The sequence below is a fragment of the Mustela putorius genome, unplaced genomic scaffold (assembly GCF_011764305.1).
Source record: "Mustela putorius furo isolate JIRA1106 unplaced genomic scaffold, ASM1176430v1.1 tig00537227_pilon_pilon_pilon, whole genome shotgun sequence".
Classification (NCBI taxonomy): Eukaryota; Metazoa; Chordata; class Mammalia; order Carnivora; family Mustelidae; genus Mustela; species Mustela putorius.
The window spans coordinates 44,516,683-44,535,399 of record NW_025422368.1 but is presented as its reverse complement, the minus strand read 5'-3'; the positions used below and the strand labels follow the sequence as shown (position 1 = coordinate 44,535,399).

The 18,717-nt window shown below is 33.9% G+C and overlaps 1 protein-coding gene across 9 annotated transcripts in view; it reads right to left on the bottom strand.

Annotated features, from left to right (window-relative positions):
- CNOT2 (CCR4-NOT transcription complex subunit 2) overlaps positions 1 to 18,717 on the bottom strand; it is a 123,275-nt gene that overhangs the window by 26,588 nt on the left and 77,970 nt on the right. For 8 of the 9 annotated variants that reach the window (XM_004752442.3, XM_004752441.3, XM_045073084.1 and 5 more), the window contains one exon: positions 8,146 to 8,212. The exons of the other annotated variant lie outside the window; for it this stretch is intronic. In XM_004752442.3, the coding sequence (XP_004752499.1) occupies positions 8,146 to 8,212 (67 nt within the window). The remainder of the gene's footprint in view (positions 1 to 8,145; positions 8,213 to 18,717) is intronic. 9 annotated transcript variants of the gene reach the window in all.

Genomic DNA, 18,717 nt, shown 5'->3' with positions numbered 1-18,717 from the left:
TTTACTTTCCCTTTCCTTTTCACTCTCATAACTTTATCATTTTAAATAAACATACACTTCCCAAAACTCTAGTACCCTCTGGCTGTTTTCTAGTAATCAATGCCTTACAAAACTGAGATTTGTTTACTTTAATCCTTCATATACAAATTATTCTATGTTGTATTATGAAAATCTAGAACTTCAGAGTAACTAGAGATTATCTGTAGCAGAAAACTTTTGGAGATCGAAACAAGAATGTATGATTATTTATTTAATCAATTAGGGACTGACACATGAGCTAATTTATAGTGCTGAGAATGGAGGAAGACAATATGAAATAAACTCAAAGATTCGTGTCTACTTTTATTTTTCCTTCAACACTCGATTTCATGAAACAGCTAATAATAAATTCAAAAAATCCGAACTGCATTTTGTTGAACTAGGGAGGTATGAAAAAAAGGAGTACATCAATTTCAAATGGGATCATCAAGCTTTAAATACCTTAATAAGCTAGTTCAAATTCAATTAAAAAACCGAATTCTTTTAAAGCATGAAGAGTATCACTGATAGGAACATACAAAGATTTATTTTTAGGAAACAAAATACACTAAATCTTTAAATTTGAGTTACTTGAGTCTAACACTTATAACTGGGTAAGGTCAAAGACAGAACTTTACTCTTTTAGTAATATATTTAGAAACAATCACAGAAATCATCTCCAAAATATTTTACCAAGAAGATATGCAAGCCAAAAGAGAATACCACGGGAAAAAGACTCATAAAAAAATCTGGCATAAAATACAATAGGTAAAAAATATAAACGAGGAATAATTGAACAAAAAGAGCTAAAAAGTAGCTAAAAAGGTTATAGTTCTGAAATTTTTCCTTCAACCTGACAAATTGCTAATGAAGAATAATACAGTATTAGGAGAAATATATGAACATACTCAAAGTATATTTCTACCTCTAATTTGGCAGGGTGCTAAACAGAGAATGAACTGAATTAATTGACCATTTTTCAGAAATCCAAAGGAATATGATCTAAGAAATGCTTCCATTATTTCCACTGTACAAACTGATTAACAGCAATCCCTTAAATATCTTATGCCTCCTTTATTCAATCTTTTGCTAAAAACAAAGAATATTAATAATATAAAAGTTATAAGAAAAAATCCAATCACAGCAACCAAATCCTTGGATACTGATACTTAAATCAAGTCTCCTGAAGGAGAAGGATACAAAATCCTAACTGCTGCCAAAGGGCTTAAAGCACACACTCCCCCTTCTATTTATTTCCAAAGCAACTAGTTTATCCTAGGAACCCACTGTCCTCTCCACACTGATGAACAACTAAACCTTCTAACCTCTAACCTGTCCTCACATCTTACTCCAATCTGCCCCGTACTCAGCTGTGTAATCTTCTCTGTAACATTATTTTAAGTATTTTCCTTCATTAAAATCAAAGGATTTTGGAGATAGAAAAGTCTCCAGAGATCATCCAACTAAGTTACAGATAAAGAACATCAAGAATTAAGTTACTTGCCAAAAATCACAATGAAGAATAAAAATAACAATCCAATTTCTTAACTCTTATTTTCATCCTTTTTCTGACCAACTTACTTTCTACTTCTTATAGTAGTTGCTAACTTTTACATCACCTGCAGAACACTAATGTCTGGGTCCCACGCCTAGAAATTGTCACTCAGTCTGAATGCTGGCAATTCATGACTTAGAGAGATTTAAAAAAAACTCTCCAGGTGTTTTTAGGTATATAGCCAGAGTTGCGAACCACTGCCTATTAATATTATATTCAATCACAGTTTAGTCTTTTAAACTTCTCTGTCAGGACTAAAAAGATTCTTTTAATCTCTGGGGTTTTTGTTTGTTTGTCTCCCAGCTTTACTGAGATAGAACTGACATCTATTCCTAATTAATATTTTATTCACTCCAATATAAGCTCTTTTTATATACCACATATTTTACTTACACTCTTCCTCTTTTCTCTGGTCCTCTCTCCAAATTTGTCCCTGAACTTTTATTCATACCTGTCTCCTCACCTGGAATACATCCCCTTCTCTCACCCTATAGAAATACAGAAGAGTATCTTAAAAAAAAAAAAAAAAAATCATGATGCAGCTGTTTACACACAGCACATGTTTAGTGTGCTCTGATGAATATGGGAGAGACCACTAAGTCAGATGTGAAAGTAAAATGGATTCAGAATCAGAAAATTGTTTCCTGGAGGACACAGTATATGAATTAAATAATGAAAGAGACCTAGTCAGGTACTTGGTGGTGGTGATGAGGAGGGATCAGGAAACTCAAAATGTTGAAACAGCTGAGCCTTAAAATGGCAAGATAAAAGAAGAGAAGGACAAGTGATATGCCTGGAGGAGGAGTGGGTTTGCTTTTGAGTACTAAGGGATGTGCGTGACAAGAAAGATACATGGATGAAGTTAACCAGCTTCAACATCCTCAACTAGGAAAAGCTGATGTTATGTTAGAACTGGCAGAGGGTACCTGCAAATGTTTGGCTAGATCTTTACAGAAACTGGCACTCTACCTATGGAACATCCATGTGAAGCTCCTAAGTATAGTTTGTACTCCTCAACCTAAGTTGCCATTACAGATTCATGTAACGCATTCATCAAGTAATGCAGATCTCAAACCTAAGAAATCCTGAGTCTCTCTCTTTCACATCCTCTATCACCATATAGTTTTAGCTCTATCTCTGAAATATCCCAAATCTGACCACTTCTTAACACCTCTACGCGCAGCCCACATCATCCTATTTTCTTGCCTGGACTACTGAAGCATTAGCCTAGTCTTGCTCTCTCTTATTATTTGTCCTAGTCCATTTGCTACAGAGCAAAGTGGTCTTTTAAAAATGAAACTGTAGGGGCACCTGGGTGGCTCAGTGGGTTAAGCCGCTGCCTTTGGCTCAGGTCATGATCTCAGAGTCCTGGGATCGAGTCCCACATCAGGCTCTCTGCTCAGCAGGGAGCCTGCTTCCTTATCTCTCTCTCTCTGGCTGCCTCTCCATCTACTTGTGATTTCTCTCTGTCAAATTAATAAATAAAATCTTAAAAAATAATAAATAAATAAATAAAATGAAATTGTATCTTAAAATCCTTCCCGTTAAACTTAGAATAAACCTAAATTATTTACCAAATCATTACAAGACTCCATGATCTGACACCTGGTACTCCATTAACCTTGTGCTTTCTTTGTTCACTACACTAGCCCTTTCGCTCTTCCTATAATACATTCAGTTCTTTCTTGCTTTCTCATGAGTAAGCACTTTCCCATTTGCTGTTGTCTGTACCTAAAAACCTCTCTATCAGATCTTTCCAAAGATTTCCCTTTCTCGACACTGAAGTTTTCATTCAAATACCACCTCCTCATAAGATAGCTTCTTTGCTCAATCCCTTAATCTGACTTGATTTTTATAGTATTTACTAGAATCATCTTATTTACTTAGTTGTCTGCATGATTATTCTTTCTTCATTAAAATGTAAGCTCCACGAAAACAAGATCTTTGATATTTGCCATTCTCTTAGCTCTTGGAATAGTATTTCACTCATGGTAGAGGTAGCTAACTAAATACTACCCCAATGCTCTGGTCAGTAGACCCTTGAAATCTGTGGATTTAAACATTTGCTGTTTCTACTATGTGCTAATGGCCCTCTAGGGTCATGACATTCAGTAAGCAGTATGTAGGATCCAGGTTTCAAGAAACTTCTGTTCTCATGTTAACATAGTTACACTTACTAGGTAATGTAATCCTGGCTCTACTACTTATTGCCTGTAAAACCTTGTGCAAATTCCTTAACCTCTTTCGGGATAGATGTGAAGATTAAATGAACTGATTCACATAAAATATTTAAATTAGCACCTGACACGCAGTAAATACATAATAATTATTAGTTTTGGGGAAGTGGTTGGGGTGGAACGTGAAACATGCCTATGCAAAAAAAAAAAAAAAAAAAAAAAAAAAAAAAAAAGAGTGAGTGAGTCAACAGGTGGTCCTAAAGGTGAAGGTGAAGATTACAGTCTAATGAACTAATGGTTTTCAGCAGAAAATCACTGTTTTCTGATGGAAAACTGTATGCTATAGCTCTGTTCTTGACCTTGGAAAGTGGTAAAGATCTTGAGAAATGTCCCACAGTATTGTAAAGACTGTACTTCTTGAATGAAATCAATCAACAGCCTAGTAAGTTTCCCTTGCCTTGATAAACCAGACCACTCCCAAATCTACCCCATTCTGTGGGTGTTGTTCCCACTACTAGAACAACCTTATCCAGTCTCTTCAAGGCCAATGACAAACATGACTTCATCTGTAAATCCTTTCCTGATTATTCTCCAAGATACGTGATTACTCCCACCTCTGAAATGTCTAGAAAACTCTACTACTTCCTTTGCTCTGTAGGAAAATAACTTGTGTACTTATCTACATTACATGTAGGAACCATATCTTGCTCATCATGCATTCAAAAAACATTTCTGAGTGCCTGTCATGTACAGAATACTAAGGATACAAAAGCAAAGGAAGACATGCAATAAACAAATGCGGCAACGTAATAGCAGTATGTATTCTGTACAGGGATGGCAGAAAAGAGCCTCTACCACTATGCAGCATAATGCCATTATACGGCAGGCATTCAGTAAGTATCTATTAAACTCCTTTTTGAAGCTTTTCCTTACCACTTAGCTCACTGTGCTCTTCTCTCTAAACCCTAAGTCTGTCCAACCAATTCAGTATGATACCTTTCAACCTATGTATCAACACTGTAGACTGTTATTTAACATTTTATATATAAATGTCTTGACCTCCCAAACTAATACCATGTGCTTCTTGAGAGCAAGAACTCCCAGAATATTAATTCAAGTATCTGTTAAATGTTCCTATAATTTCTTGAAGCTACTAAAATCTGTCAATGGACTAACCACACTATCAGTAGCATCACTTTTGAATCACCCCACCTGTGCTCTGGTTCTCCACAAAACTCATTTCAGTGTTGTTAAAACAGGAGGCCAAATAAATGTTGCTAAGCATGAGAATATGCCACTGCTCTCAAGCTGGGAGTCCAGATCCCAGAAAGACAAGTTTCTTTCTTTCCCCAGCTAGATGACTTGGTCCTCTGAGAATTCAGGTACAAGTGCGTTATCATGGACTCATCGTTGACAGCTAGTTAACCTATGTGCCTATAAGACAGTAGGCACAGAGGAAGCACTCAGTAAATAGTAGTTGCCCTTTTCTCCAAAACTCTAACGCTCTAAATCCTGTTGGTAAGAAAGTAAAAGTGACCCCAACTTTATTACCACTTAATTTTAATGCACTGAATATCAAGGAGAGATTAAATTCCTGGTTCCTAATTAATTCCAATCTAGTACAAGCTTTGGGGAGCCAAGGGGGTCTTTAAACTTATAAGGTACATCTAAAATTTTATGCACACTTGCAAAGAAAACAAGTAGAAAACATCATGTAACTGGAATATAAGTTTTTGTTCAATGGCTTCTATAGCTATCATTTGGTGCACTGTATTCACATGAATGTCTAGATGAAAAATCAGTTACATACTAGGATACAATCAGACTATAAGGGGATCTGTAATCATACAAGCCCCTAGTGCAGCACTTTCTAGGCACCCTTATATATCACACAATTACTTCCACCCAAATCTGGCAAAATGTAGGTTTCAGCAGCTCTGTATCCATTCCAAGAGGAATGTCCTCCCTTGTTTAATCTCAGTGAGACTGTTCTGGAGGATACTTTTCCTTCCACCTCTAAACTCTGTAATTATCAGGAACACAAAACAGATAGTAGACCCCTATTTTAATGGTAAAAATTTCTACTGAACTTTGCCAATCTGAATACAGAGTTAATGGTAGTATTCAATACACTCGTGAAGCAAAAGAACATTCAGTTGTATCAAACCTAATGTACAATTACAATTTGTTGCCATAAGAATAGTATCACTAACCTCTCCCACCTGCTATTCCTTCAACCTCTCCATCCTTTATGACAGTTAGCTCCTCAAGATTTATCATTCTGACTAATTTATACTACTGAAACCCAGACCCTCAAGTCCCACAGGGTAGCTGGTGTTCTCTCTGACAAGGTGTATGTTCAGAGTACTCATCAGCTAACTGAGCTATTTGGCCCTAGGGTGTATCCTAACAGATAGGAGAGACTGGGAATCCAGCCTCTGTCTTTTTTCATTAGTTGCAGTTTTCTACATCTGTACCCTGGAAAGGAGTAACTGTACCCTGACTTGACCCATTTCAGTTCCAACTGACCTAAGGTTCAATTTTTCTGTAGACTAATACCTTCACTGTCAGTTAAAAGACTAAACTGCACATTGAAAATGCTGATTACAACTGCTGCAGGAATACAGTCATTTAATATACTAAATTCCAAAAGGAAATATCTGTCATATGTGATTTCTTTTTAAACTGAATACCTTAAAATACTTTTTCTGATGAAAATAACTTTGTTCATTTACTAAGCTTTGATATCCCTAATAACCAGCACAATCATTTTACACAAATTAAGAAGCTAATATCTAATGTCAATAAAATAACTATATTTCAAACTTAACCCATTCTGTATCTTAGCCCAATTACAATTTCACATTTGCAGGTTAAAAAATGACATCAGATTCTAGAAGTCTATACAGCTGATTATATTGTAAAATAATTGCCATCCTCCTTCAAAAAATAACCTTAGCTTCTCAAATATAATTTTTCTCCATTCCATATCTATTTTTGGTTGCGATAAATTGTGGGCTTTAAAAAGAAAACAACAGAGGTTCTTTGCAGTTACTCTATAGAAATAAAGGGTAGCTTTAAAATAACTAAGTATTTTCATAATAAGGGTTGCCAGGAAGGTGAAAGTAGTAGGTTTCATACTAAAACACAGGCTAAATGAAGCAAATAACTAGCTAATAATATCCCCTCAACAATTAGGATAAACGTTTGTGAATAAATGAAGCAACACCTCTTTAACACAATATAAAGCTTTTAAAAAATGTTTTCCACTTAATTAGAGGAAAACTGCTAATATTTGTAACCAATTAATGAATTTTATTTACTAATTCTATGTTAACAAAATTGCACACCACAGCAAAAGGAGGAGGAAGAAAAAAGTAGATGAAATCTATATTTGTCTAACAAAGTAAGTTTCTTCCCCCTATTAAACTTCAAAATAAATCTAAAGAATGAAGTGGTCTGACAAACTATTCTGATACCTATCAAAACTTTATTTTATTATACTAGAAAAGGGTTCCAAATCAAATAACTGATTTTTATTTGAAGCTGGTTAAGATACTCAGTCATCAGATTGTTTTTTCCAGTTACTCTATGTCCTATAATCTTGGATGGGAATTTATATCCCTTTTAATACTCCCCTTCTGTTAACAGATGAGAGATCAGCAGTCTCTGACATTAACAGAGATAATAAAATCTTATTAATATTTAACAGTTTGGAAAATTAATGGAAAAAACAGGAAGATTTTATAACTTAGTTTTATAAAAATTTTATGTGATAATAATAGCAAACATTTATTGAGCGCTTACTATGCGCCAGGCACTGTGCTAAGCGCTATAAAAGCATTACAGTACTTAAAAAGAAATAAAATCTTAAATGTAGAAAAAGCATTGAACTGTGAGTCAAAAACAAATATTCTATATCCAGATGAGCAAAACTAAAAGAAGAAATATTTGCTAAACAAAGAGCATTTTGCAGACTGTTAAGTAATGGTCCTTCATTAATAAAAAGGCCAAAACCCACAAATAAAACCACCCATTTAACTGACCAAACAAAAAAGTTTAAGTTCCTCTAACTGAAAACATAGAGGAGGTCTATTTTTTTATTTGTTTAGCAAATTCTTCAAAAACATTGTACTGCAAAAGAACATACAGAAACAAACGATGTAAAAGTAACTTCCAGTCTTTCCTATACCCAAATAATAACAAATTTTGAATTAGAAAATATCTGAAATAATGAGGTTTTCCTATGTTAAGTGAAATAAGAAAAACTGAAAATTAAAAATCTTTCCTTTTAAATCTTAGAACTGACCCAGAAGGGCAGCACTGGTTGTTCTTTATTTTGTAGCTATTTTTTTCCTTAAATAAAGCATCCCAGAATAAATACAAAATTCTTACTTTGTTGCCCGTATAAACTTGCCCCAAACTGAGACAGCTGACCTGATGTAGATGGTGATGCCAGCATCTAGAAACAAATTAATTATATTAGAGCATAAAGAAAGTACACAAAGCAATGCGTTTACATGTTATGAATCTGTACAACACATAGTATGTGAGAGCCAAACCACATTTCCTATTCTTCAAAAAAGATAAACATTACATAATAAATTCTGTGTTTCTTAAGAAAATATTACAACTGGATAAAATAAAAATGTACAAACAAAACTAATTTCTGATTACAAGGTTTCTTCTTTCAAGTTACTCTAAAGAAAACTATAGCAGCATCATTACTTCACTTAAAAAACAATACAAAAAAAATAGGCTAACAAAAACATGAAGACAGTATCTCAGAAAGTTAGCCTCTATAAATTTAAATGAGTCTAATTATTGATCTTTAGATGATATATTAAGCTAAATTCTAAATTCAGTTTATAAAAAGTTGAAAATAAAATTACCTGAATAGACGAGTTTTGATTTATAAAAATATTACCCAACATTTATATATACAAATAGTTTATGTATAAAATGGGTAGAAAAATCTAACAAAGCATATAATCATATAATAAATGGAGAGATGACAAAATACCAAAGGACAAGTCAAAATTACTTACAAAAATATACAGACTTGGTATATAATGTATACTGTTAGTGTGACTTTCATGGACTTTTTTAAAAAATGTTTTATTTTATTTTTTATTTTTAAATATTTTATTTATTTATTTGACAGACAGAGATCCAAGTAGGCAGAGAGGCAGAGAGACAGGCAGGGGGTGGGAGGGAGAGGCCAGGTTCCCTGCTAAGCAGAGCACCCAATGCGGAGCTTGACCCAAGGACCCTAAGATCATGACCTGATCTTAGGCAGGGGCAGGGGCTTAACCCACTGAGCCACCAAGGTGCCCCTTTCATGGACTTTTTTTTTTTTTTAAAGAATGAAAGGAGAGAGCACGAGAGGGAAGAGGTCAGAGGGAGAAGCAGACCCCCTGCCGAGCAGGGAGCCTGATGCGGGACTAGATCCTGACCTCTAGATCATGACTCTAGATCATGACCGAAGGCAGTTGCTTAACCAACTGAACCACCCAAGTACCCTTTCATGGACTTCTTAACAGTGCCTTTCAATTTATTGCATCAGTACCTTTTTTCCTAATAGAATACACATTTTTTTTTTGATGACATGTTATATTCATGGAACACGTTACCTATATTTTTTATTTCCTCAAAGACACTGGCACTGCAAGTGCAGTGCTACAGACAAAGTAGATACTTAAATTGAGTTAAACTAAAGCACATACATGCAAATACATGTTTAAGTACTCTCTTATATTAAGTAACCACCAAGACAATTTAAAGACTTAGGCCATGTCATCAAAATTTTCATACCCTGTAGATGAAAAGAATGAATTATGTACCTAATTATACTCTAAGGCACAATGAGGTAAATCATCTGAAGTATCACAATAATCTAAGTATCAAAATAATTCTAAACAAGGGTGAGGTAACTGAAATATTTTACAGAGCAGTAACATCTGATAAGGAATCTTCCAGGCTGAGAACATGCGGTGAATGTAGTATGATAAAAGTTAGTGACATGATTAGAATACAAACAAAATAAGAAAAATTAGTGATTTCATAACAGGTAATTAGTGAGAGGAGATGAGGCATACACCGCTATGCACATGTGGACATACACAGAAGAATGAGAGAGAAAAAAGAGTATGCTGGGGCCAGATGTAAAGGGCAGATGACTACCAACTATGGCAATAAAAAGAAAAAAGCAGTATTAAGGAAAGAAGTGACCTGATCTGGCTGTGCTTTAGAGAGTTAATTCCAAAGCAAAACTGGATGGAAACAGGAAGATACTAAACCAGAACAGCAGAGGCGGAACTACAAAAGAGGGACCTTCTGGGGGTAGAAGCAACAGTATTTCAAGACCTGCTGAAATGGCTGACGTATAGGGAAAAAGAGGAGGGTAAGAATCACCCGACAGGGAACTCTCAGGGGCCACTTTGGTTTCCAGTGAAGAATTGTGCTGACATTGACCATCGAAAAAACAGAAGGAGAAATATTCAAATGAGAGGTTTTCATGTCAAAATTCTAAGTTGTTGTTTTAAAAAACAGTGGTTCTAACAAATGATAGAAATCACTCTTCTGAGGTAGGGCCAAGTAACACTACTTTAAAACTAGCAGTATTTAAATAAAGTAACAAACTTTCTAAAGAAGCATCAAACCTTGTAAATATTCCTTTTCAAATACAGAGGGTACACAATCTAAACAATTAAACTAAAAGAATACACATTTAATGCCTGATCAAGTTCTTTTGTTAGGTACAATCATCATTACTGTTAACCACATAACTGGAAATATCTCAAGCACCTTAAGACTCATTTCCATTGCAAAAACAAGATCAAAGAAAATGTATAATATACAGTAAAGCTTTAGTTAGTGACAGAAGGCAAAAGGTTTATATAAAACACTTAAAATCATGATATTATTATTATTGTTAAGCTACAAAGAAAGTAAAACAGCAGTTTCTAAAAGAGACTGGCAAATGACTGTATGTTTTAGAATGATCCACAATGTGCAGATTTTAGAATGGACCACTTAAAATTTTAATTTTCTCAGAAATTTATGTTTACTGAATATGTAAGTCCAAAGAACAGATATTTTAGTCTACTTTCTCTCAAAGGTTATATATCTACAAGGAGTTACGAGTGTGCCAAGATAACAACCCTCTCAGCGCTAGGAAGCTAAGAGAGGGGGGCACAACACGAAGGTAGAGAGGGAGGGCATGGCTCCCTGGGCCAAGTACTGCTGATCAAGAGCAGCAGAGTGACCCATTTACCAGTGTGACATAATAACTACTATCATTTTCTCTATGTGTGAGAGTACATGAGAAGGTTAGTGAACAATACTTTAAAGGAATATGAAAGTAGTTTGTTAAACTTCAGAGTTTATAGCCTTCAAAGCATCCATGTAAAATAAGCATTAATCAGTTCTGCAAACGGATGTTAAAATGACTGCCTCAAAACATGTAAAAAATGCAAAATATATAATTTCTTATTAAACCAGTTCCTAATGGTATATAATTTTGAAACACTGAAAGCATGCTTCATGAAATATGTCAGTGCTAAAAATATATGTAACGCACAATGAAGGAATGTGAATGGGATATAAATGCTATTTGAGAGGGCAAAGAAAATGCACAAGAAATGTACCATGGCACAGCAATAACTACAGTGAACAGACAACAGAAAACTTACATATTTACATACTAAAAGTTAATATAAAGATTAATTTCTTAGAGAAATATCAAAGTCTTAGATCAAGAGACACATTACAGTAGGAATGCAATATAAGCTCAGTTTTGGAGTTAAAAAAAAAAAAAATCTAGGTCTGAATCCTGGTTCTGACACTTACCTATGGGAGAGCCAGGCCTCTGTTTCTTTCCTGTTAAGATGGAAAAAATACTACCTACCAAATAGAGCTGAAGTGAAGATTAAATGAAATAAGCTATAGCACATAGTATGTGCTCACTATATGGTAGCAGCCTCACTAACAACCTAATTTTCCTCCCAAAGGAGGACTTCTTTTAACAGCAGTCAAAGGGTCATTCAACCTCTGGGGAATTTACCGCATAGTATCCTACATTTATACTAATTTTTGTCTAAGAAACTAAAGAAAGAAATTCATCATCACAAATTTCAGGTAAAATAAGCAGAGCTTGTGATCGTAGATGGGGGAAATGGCAGAAAAGAATTAAATGTTACATAATTAGTAGAACGCTGAAGCCACCAAGGATACTATGTTCCCAGTCCAAAACCATCATTTCAATTACACTCTTCCTCAGTTCTCAAGCAGTCTATAAAATAAACTGTAGTCAGACAACAACAAAAACCAAGAAGCAACTAGAAGAAACAGTAATGTGATTCATGATTCATGATGATTCCATGATGACCCAACAAAAAGCCCACTTACCCTTGGTTTACTACATAGAATGTTAAGAAAAGTTAGTAAGTTAGAAACTATTTAAAAAATTATTTCCACTGTTACTAGATACAACCCTGAAATCCATGACCAAAAAAAGTTTAAAATGTATATATATATATATATTTGAAAACTTAATAAGCAAATATGGGTCCTGCCCTCAAACCATTAACACCACAAAAGTATCAATTATTCTGTGCTTTCTAATAGAGACCACTTCTCAATCATTCCCTCCAATAAATGTACCTTCAATCCTAAAACAGATTTTGGAAACATTAAAATCAGTCTAGTCAAGAAAGTATTTTCTCAATAACAAATTACTTCAAAATACAAGAAAGTTTGGTTAAATAAAAGTTCCCTGCCCACAAAAGCAATTAAAAAATGAAGTTTTTAAATAACCTTTAAACAATTCATTGATCATATTACTTAAAGGTGTGGTAATAACATAATTCTAAATTCTGTTGTTAATCCAGAACAAAAATAACAAAGTATAACTTCAACTATAACATATATACAAACAGGGAGGGGGAAAAAAAAAACCCACAAAGGAAAAGAAGTTCTAAACCTAGGACAGAATCTGAAGAACATTTTAAAATTAAAAACAGTATGGTTTAAAAAATGAAACCACTCATCACAATGACATCTAACTGACACACAAAGAAAGACTATAAGAAGACAATACATTAAAAAGAACAAAAGAAAGGAGAAAAGAAGGCAGGAACAGTCAGATAAACAGCAAGTCATAGGACCTTGTACCTTATGAATCAGATAAAAATAAACTATGGGTTTAACTCAGTATTTCAAATAATTCTGATTAAAACATTAAGTTTTAAAAAGAGCATTTTAAAAAAGTGTACTACAAGCTGAAATAGTCAATGTAATTAATTCCTATTGAGCATTTAACATTCAAATTCAAAATATGACCATGAACATCTTTATATTATATTGTCTAAGTTTTAGGTTAGAGCTCAATATATAGCAAGGCATATGAATGAAGAAATGTTCACATTTTTAAAAGGTTTTCAGTACTCATTTCTAAACTGTTTTAGAAAGTCTGCATTAATTATAGTTCCCCAGCAATTGCTTCAATGACCTCTCAGAGAGCGGCTATTCTTCCATGAAAAAAGCACCTCCTGGGGCACCTGGGTGGCTCAGAGTGTTAAAGCCTCTGCCTTAGGCTCAGGTCATGATCCCAGGATCCTGGGATCAAGTCTCGCATTGGGCTCTCTGCTCAGTGAAGAGCCTGCTTCCCTTCCTCTCTCTCTGCCTGCCTCTCTGCCTACTTGTGATCTCTGTCCGTCAAATAAATAAATAAAATCTTTAAAAAAAATAGGAAAAAAAGGCGCCTTTCTAGTATAACAGAAAGTATCATTTTCTAACTATGAATTTTTAGTTATTATTGAGATGAAACATTTTATGATTCTTTTTGTACATATATCACAATCTGATAGATCTTTTAAGTATATCGTTTTTTATAAAAAGGCTTTTGTCTTTAAATACGGAGCTTGAAGATTTTGTGAATGTCAATGAATTTCAAAGGTTTTTAGAAGATTCCCTTCAAACGATTTGACATTTAATTCCAGTATCTTTAGAGTATAGTCTGATTTACTTACATTTAACTCTATTAGGTTATCACGGTCATAAAAATCTCCACATTTATATACATTCATTTTTTAAAGATTTATTTATCTGACACAGAGAGAGCACAGCAGGTAGAGTGGCAGGCAGAGAGGGAGGAGAAGAAAGAAGCAGGATCCCTGTTAAGCAGAGAGCCTAATGCGGGAACCCTGAGCCAAAGGCAGACGCTTAACTGAGCCACCCAAGTGCCCCCATATTTTCTAATTTTAAAGGTGATTTTTTAGTTTTTTAGGTAAATAATATCATCTACAAATAATCTTAACTGTTATATTTCAATATCAACTCCCTTCCCTCCCTTTAACAGATTCCCTATTTCCTGCACATTATTATATATAAGTTCTAAGAACATATCAGTAAACCAGACAGGCAAAGACCTTGCCCTTGTTAAACTTAAATCCTAGTGGAGTAGAGAGGATAATAAACAACTGATGAACACATACTTTTAGGTGAAGAGGTGTGATGACTGTAAAAATGCAAGAAAGAATTTAGAAGGATACAGTGGACGTAATATTCATAGTATATATGAGGCTACTTAGGAAAAGAAAGAAGGTTTCTTAGAGAAGGTATTTTAGCAGGTACATGGATATAATGAGAGAGAACCATGTGAAGATCTGAAAAACAAAGAGGAAAACTGTGCCAAGGTCTTCATGCAGAAAGGAATGTGAATGCAATGAACTGGAGCGTCAGCCAAGCCTGGACTCCAAAATGCAGTTAAATACTAATCACGCCAAGGACAATAATGGTGAAAAAAAGTATCCTTATTTTATAACAGATCCGCATTATAAAATATTGGTTATTAATTGTCCTGAAAGAAATCCTAGCAGCCATAACTGTTATAGGCTAACAAGTACGAAAGCTAGGTATGTGGGGCGCCTCAGTGGCTCAGCGGGTTAAACCTCTGCCTCAGGCATAGGTCATGATCTCAGGGTCCTGGGATCAAGCCCCGCATAGGGCTCTCTGCTCAGTGGGGAGCCTGCTCCCTCCCCCCTTTCCTGCCTCTCTGCCCAAAAAAAAAAAAAAAAAAAAGCTAGGTATGCATTCAGAATGTTGCTATTTGTCAAAAGAAGGAAGTGGTCTACTCTTACCAGTTTAATGAGTTTTTTTGAATGTAAGGAAAAGGTGTCACATTTTATGCCTTTACAGCATATATAAAAACAAGGAAAAAGTTTGTGCCTTTAAAATGATTATGCCTAAGAATCAAGTGAGTGCACAGACTCACAGGACTTTAAAATGTTAGCAATTAAAATACAAATATACTTAAATAACTCTTAAGATGCTTAATTTATATAATCCCCCCAGAGTTGTCTATTAACATCTTATATGAATGCTTTTAATGCTTTTAATTTTCTATAATGTCCCCCAAAAGAAAGTAATTATGATAAAAAGGAAATCAAGTCTGTATCTGCCTATGATTTATTTAATCTTGAAAAACATTTAAATAACATATTTGTAGTATTTATAAAATTAACTGTACATTTCAAATAGTAAATTCAGCATTCTATAGAAAGATACAAATATATACAGGTATCTCTTGATATAAAAGGCCTTGGAAAGGGAAGTAGTCCTGAAAAACTATTTCATAATTTAATTAATAGAGTCACATAAAGAACAGCCTCCCAAATACTTTTACAACCATGCATATGACAGAATTATATTTTATACTTTATGGATAAGGTAAATCAGGATTTTGTTTGTAAGTGGCTTAAAGACCGAATCACTGGCCAGTTTTTCTTTAACATAAATTAGAATTTGAAATTATTTTCTCACTGTTCCCAGAGAAAAAAAAATTACAAAATTATCCCAGTCATTTATGTTTAAAAACTTTCTCTTCAATTGTTTTTATCATAAAATAATTGCTATCTGCAGATGATATATATAACTATGTTAAAAAAACACAAAAGAATCAAATGGAGTAATATTATTATTACTACTTATTTTCTACATATTAATAGCAAAATTTATTACTATTATTTGCTACATATTAGTAGCAAAATTTACTTAATATTTACTATCTGGTCTTCTAAAAGTTTTGCATACAGTTATAACCAGCCATGAGTCACATACTATTATTCCTATTTTATAGATGAAAAAACTGAAACATAGAGACTGAGTAACTTCCCCAAGGACAGCTAGCTAGTACATCATGCGAATGAGATATAAAATCAAACAGCAGGACCTACAGAGCCCATGTTCCTGTTCCCATTCAACAAAAACTAGTTAAGAGTTTTGTTAGGTAGTTGGTTATAAACTAAACACACACAAAAGGTATTCTCTATATCAATAAAAAACAAATCAGAAAAAAGTAACAAAAATAAAATCCTACTTATTAAAAAAGCATAAAGAACAGAAATAGGAGACCTAGACTTCTGAAAAAAGGAAATCAGCAATATAAATGTTTATAAAGGACGTGAAAGACCTTACCTAAGATGTGAACAGTCTATAAAGCAACAGCAATTCAACTATGTTGTAGTTCTGCCATAGAATCAGTATGAGAAACAGAACAAAAGAGTTGGGAAACAGGCCCAAGAATACATGACATTAAAATATATTAAGGGAGGATTTCAATTAGCCTTAAATGAATGCTCTAACTCAAGGGTGAGCAAATTACTTCCTACAGGCCAAACCTAGCACACTGCTTGTATTTGTAGGTACATGTAGGTCTTTTTGTTACTTTTTAAATGGTTATATAAATACCCACATAATATACTATTATCTGGTCCCTTATGGAAAAGTTTTCTAACCTGTGATCTAAATTGTAACTGATGTTGGGACAATTAGATATTGGACATGCTCACTGAGAAAGTGGGGGAAGAATACAGGGAAGAGAACTGGGCACCACTATATTCACACCTTAAACCAAAATACCCCCCCCCTTTTTTTTGAGAGAGAAGAGAGAGACAGAGAGAGATTGTTGGTGGGGGAGGGGCAGAGGGAGAGAGAGAATCTTAAGCAGGCTCCACACCCAAAACATCACCCCACACAGGGCTCAATTTCACAACCCTGAGATCATGACCTAAGCCAAAATCAAGAGTCAAATGTTTAATCAACCAAATGAGCCACCCAGGCACCCCAACCAAAATACATTTCTAAGGCAGAAATTTTACTACTAAGTTATATCTGAAGAATGAGGCACAAAAACGCTTAGAAGAAAATAGATGGAAAAAGTCTAAGTATGATCTCAAAAACAGAAACCACAAATATAAAAAGACTGATGAGTCAAATTTAGTAAGAATGATAAATATTTTTATATTAAAGAACCACTCACTAAACTATAGGCAGAAAAACCTGGGAAAATATTTGTAACAAAGTACAAGAGACCATTAATTTATAGAAAACACTAACAAATAAACAAGACTTACCCTATCAAGAGAAAACAAAATGGCACAAAAATAGGTAATCCACAAAGGAAGAAATACAACTGGCCAGTAACTACATGGAAAAGATACATTACTTAGTGTGCGTAAATTTAACAACATCTTTACGTACTTTTTAAGGTGGGGAGGGGCAGAGGGAAAGGGAGAGAGAGACTCTCTAAGCAGGTTCCATGCCTAGCATGGAACCCCATGCAGGGCTCCAACTCATGACCCCAAGATCATGACCTGAGCCAAAATCAAGGGTGGATGCTTAACCACTGACTATCCAGGGACCCATCTTAACGTATTTTAAAACAATAAGCCTTTTTTTGTATATTGCAAAGACTTAAAGGTAATAGCTGATGAAAGTAGAAACTGGTATAAACTTTTTTGTGGAAAATATGCGGACATGTTCCAGAGATTTACATAACATTTTTAAAATAAAAATATTTAAAGTATTAAGTTAAAATTTTAGTAGTAAACTATTTCTGATCAGCAAAATTAAGGGTAATTTTTCTTCTCCCTTCTCATGCATGTTTTCTAAAATTTGCAATACTGTTCCTATACTATTTTGTTACAAAAAAGGTATCAGCAGCAGCAGAAATTTTTAAGTAGCTATTTATTATTATTCCCTGCTTAAAGAAGAAAAGGCTGAGGCTTGGTGTTCTTGCCAACAGGCCCAGCGAAGGTCCATACACATAAGGGTAAGGCTTTAGACCCTAAATTCTTAATCTCTATGTCTTACTACCTTCTTAATTTAAAAAGTTTAGTAAAGAAAATCATCCTGTGTTATTTTCATGACAACTAAACAGAAATGATAACCAACATATATAAGTGTATTTAATCATTCTGACTAAAAACCTCTGATAAAGAGTATTTCTGCTCTCTAGAAGACAGACATCTCTGTCATTCTCTGTACATACTTTATTCCAGATTTCAGTTTGAAAGCTTTGTATCTTCCTAATCAGAATGAGTACTTTTCATCAATAAGTAATATTACACTACCATTTTTTCCATCAAACTTAACTATGTGTGTACTATACTATGTGTATACTTAACTATGTGTACTATACAATCACAGTAATACACGCATGGATTAGTTTTATAGTTTTTACAAGCAACATGACATTCTTTAACTAGAATATCAACATGGGAATAAATAAACATAGAAACTTCAGTAAAAACAAATTCAATTATAATTTACATCCAAGAACAAAGAGCTATATGGTAAGTAAAGCAACAGAAAATTAATTAGATGACATTATTCAAGGAGCTATTAAACTGCACACTAATTATAAAGTCACCACATATTTTGAAAAGAGCCCTAATAACATAACTGATACATTATTGACAAAATGAAATAATTTTCAAATAAAAATAAAGGGGAGCAATAGCACAACAGAAGGAGAAAAAAATTCACCAAAATCCTAAATCTAAATTAAGCCAATCTGTGAATTCTAAAACAGAGGAAGTGATTTACTAATGATCAACTTTAATGAAAAATGAGAGCATTTGTTACATATTTTAGAATTTTATAAATGCTTTAAACATAAATAAG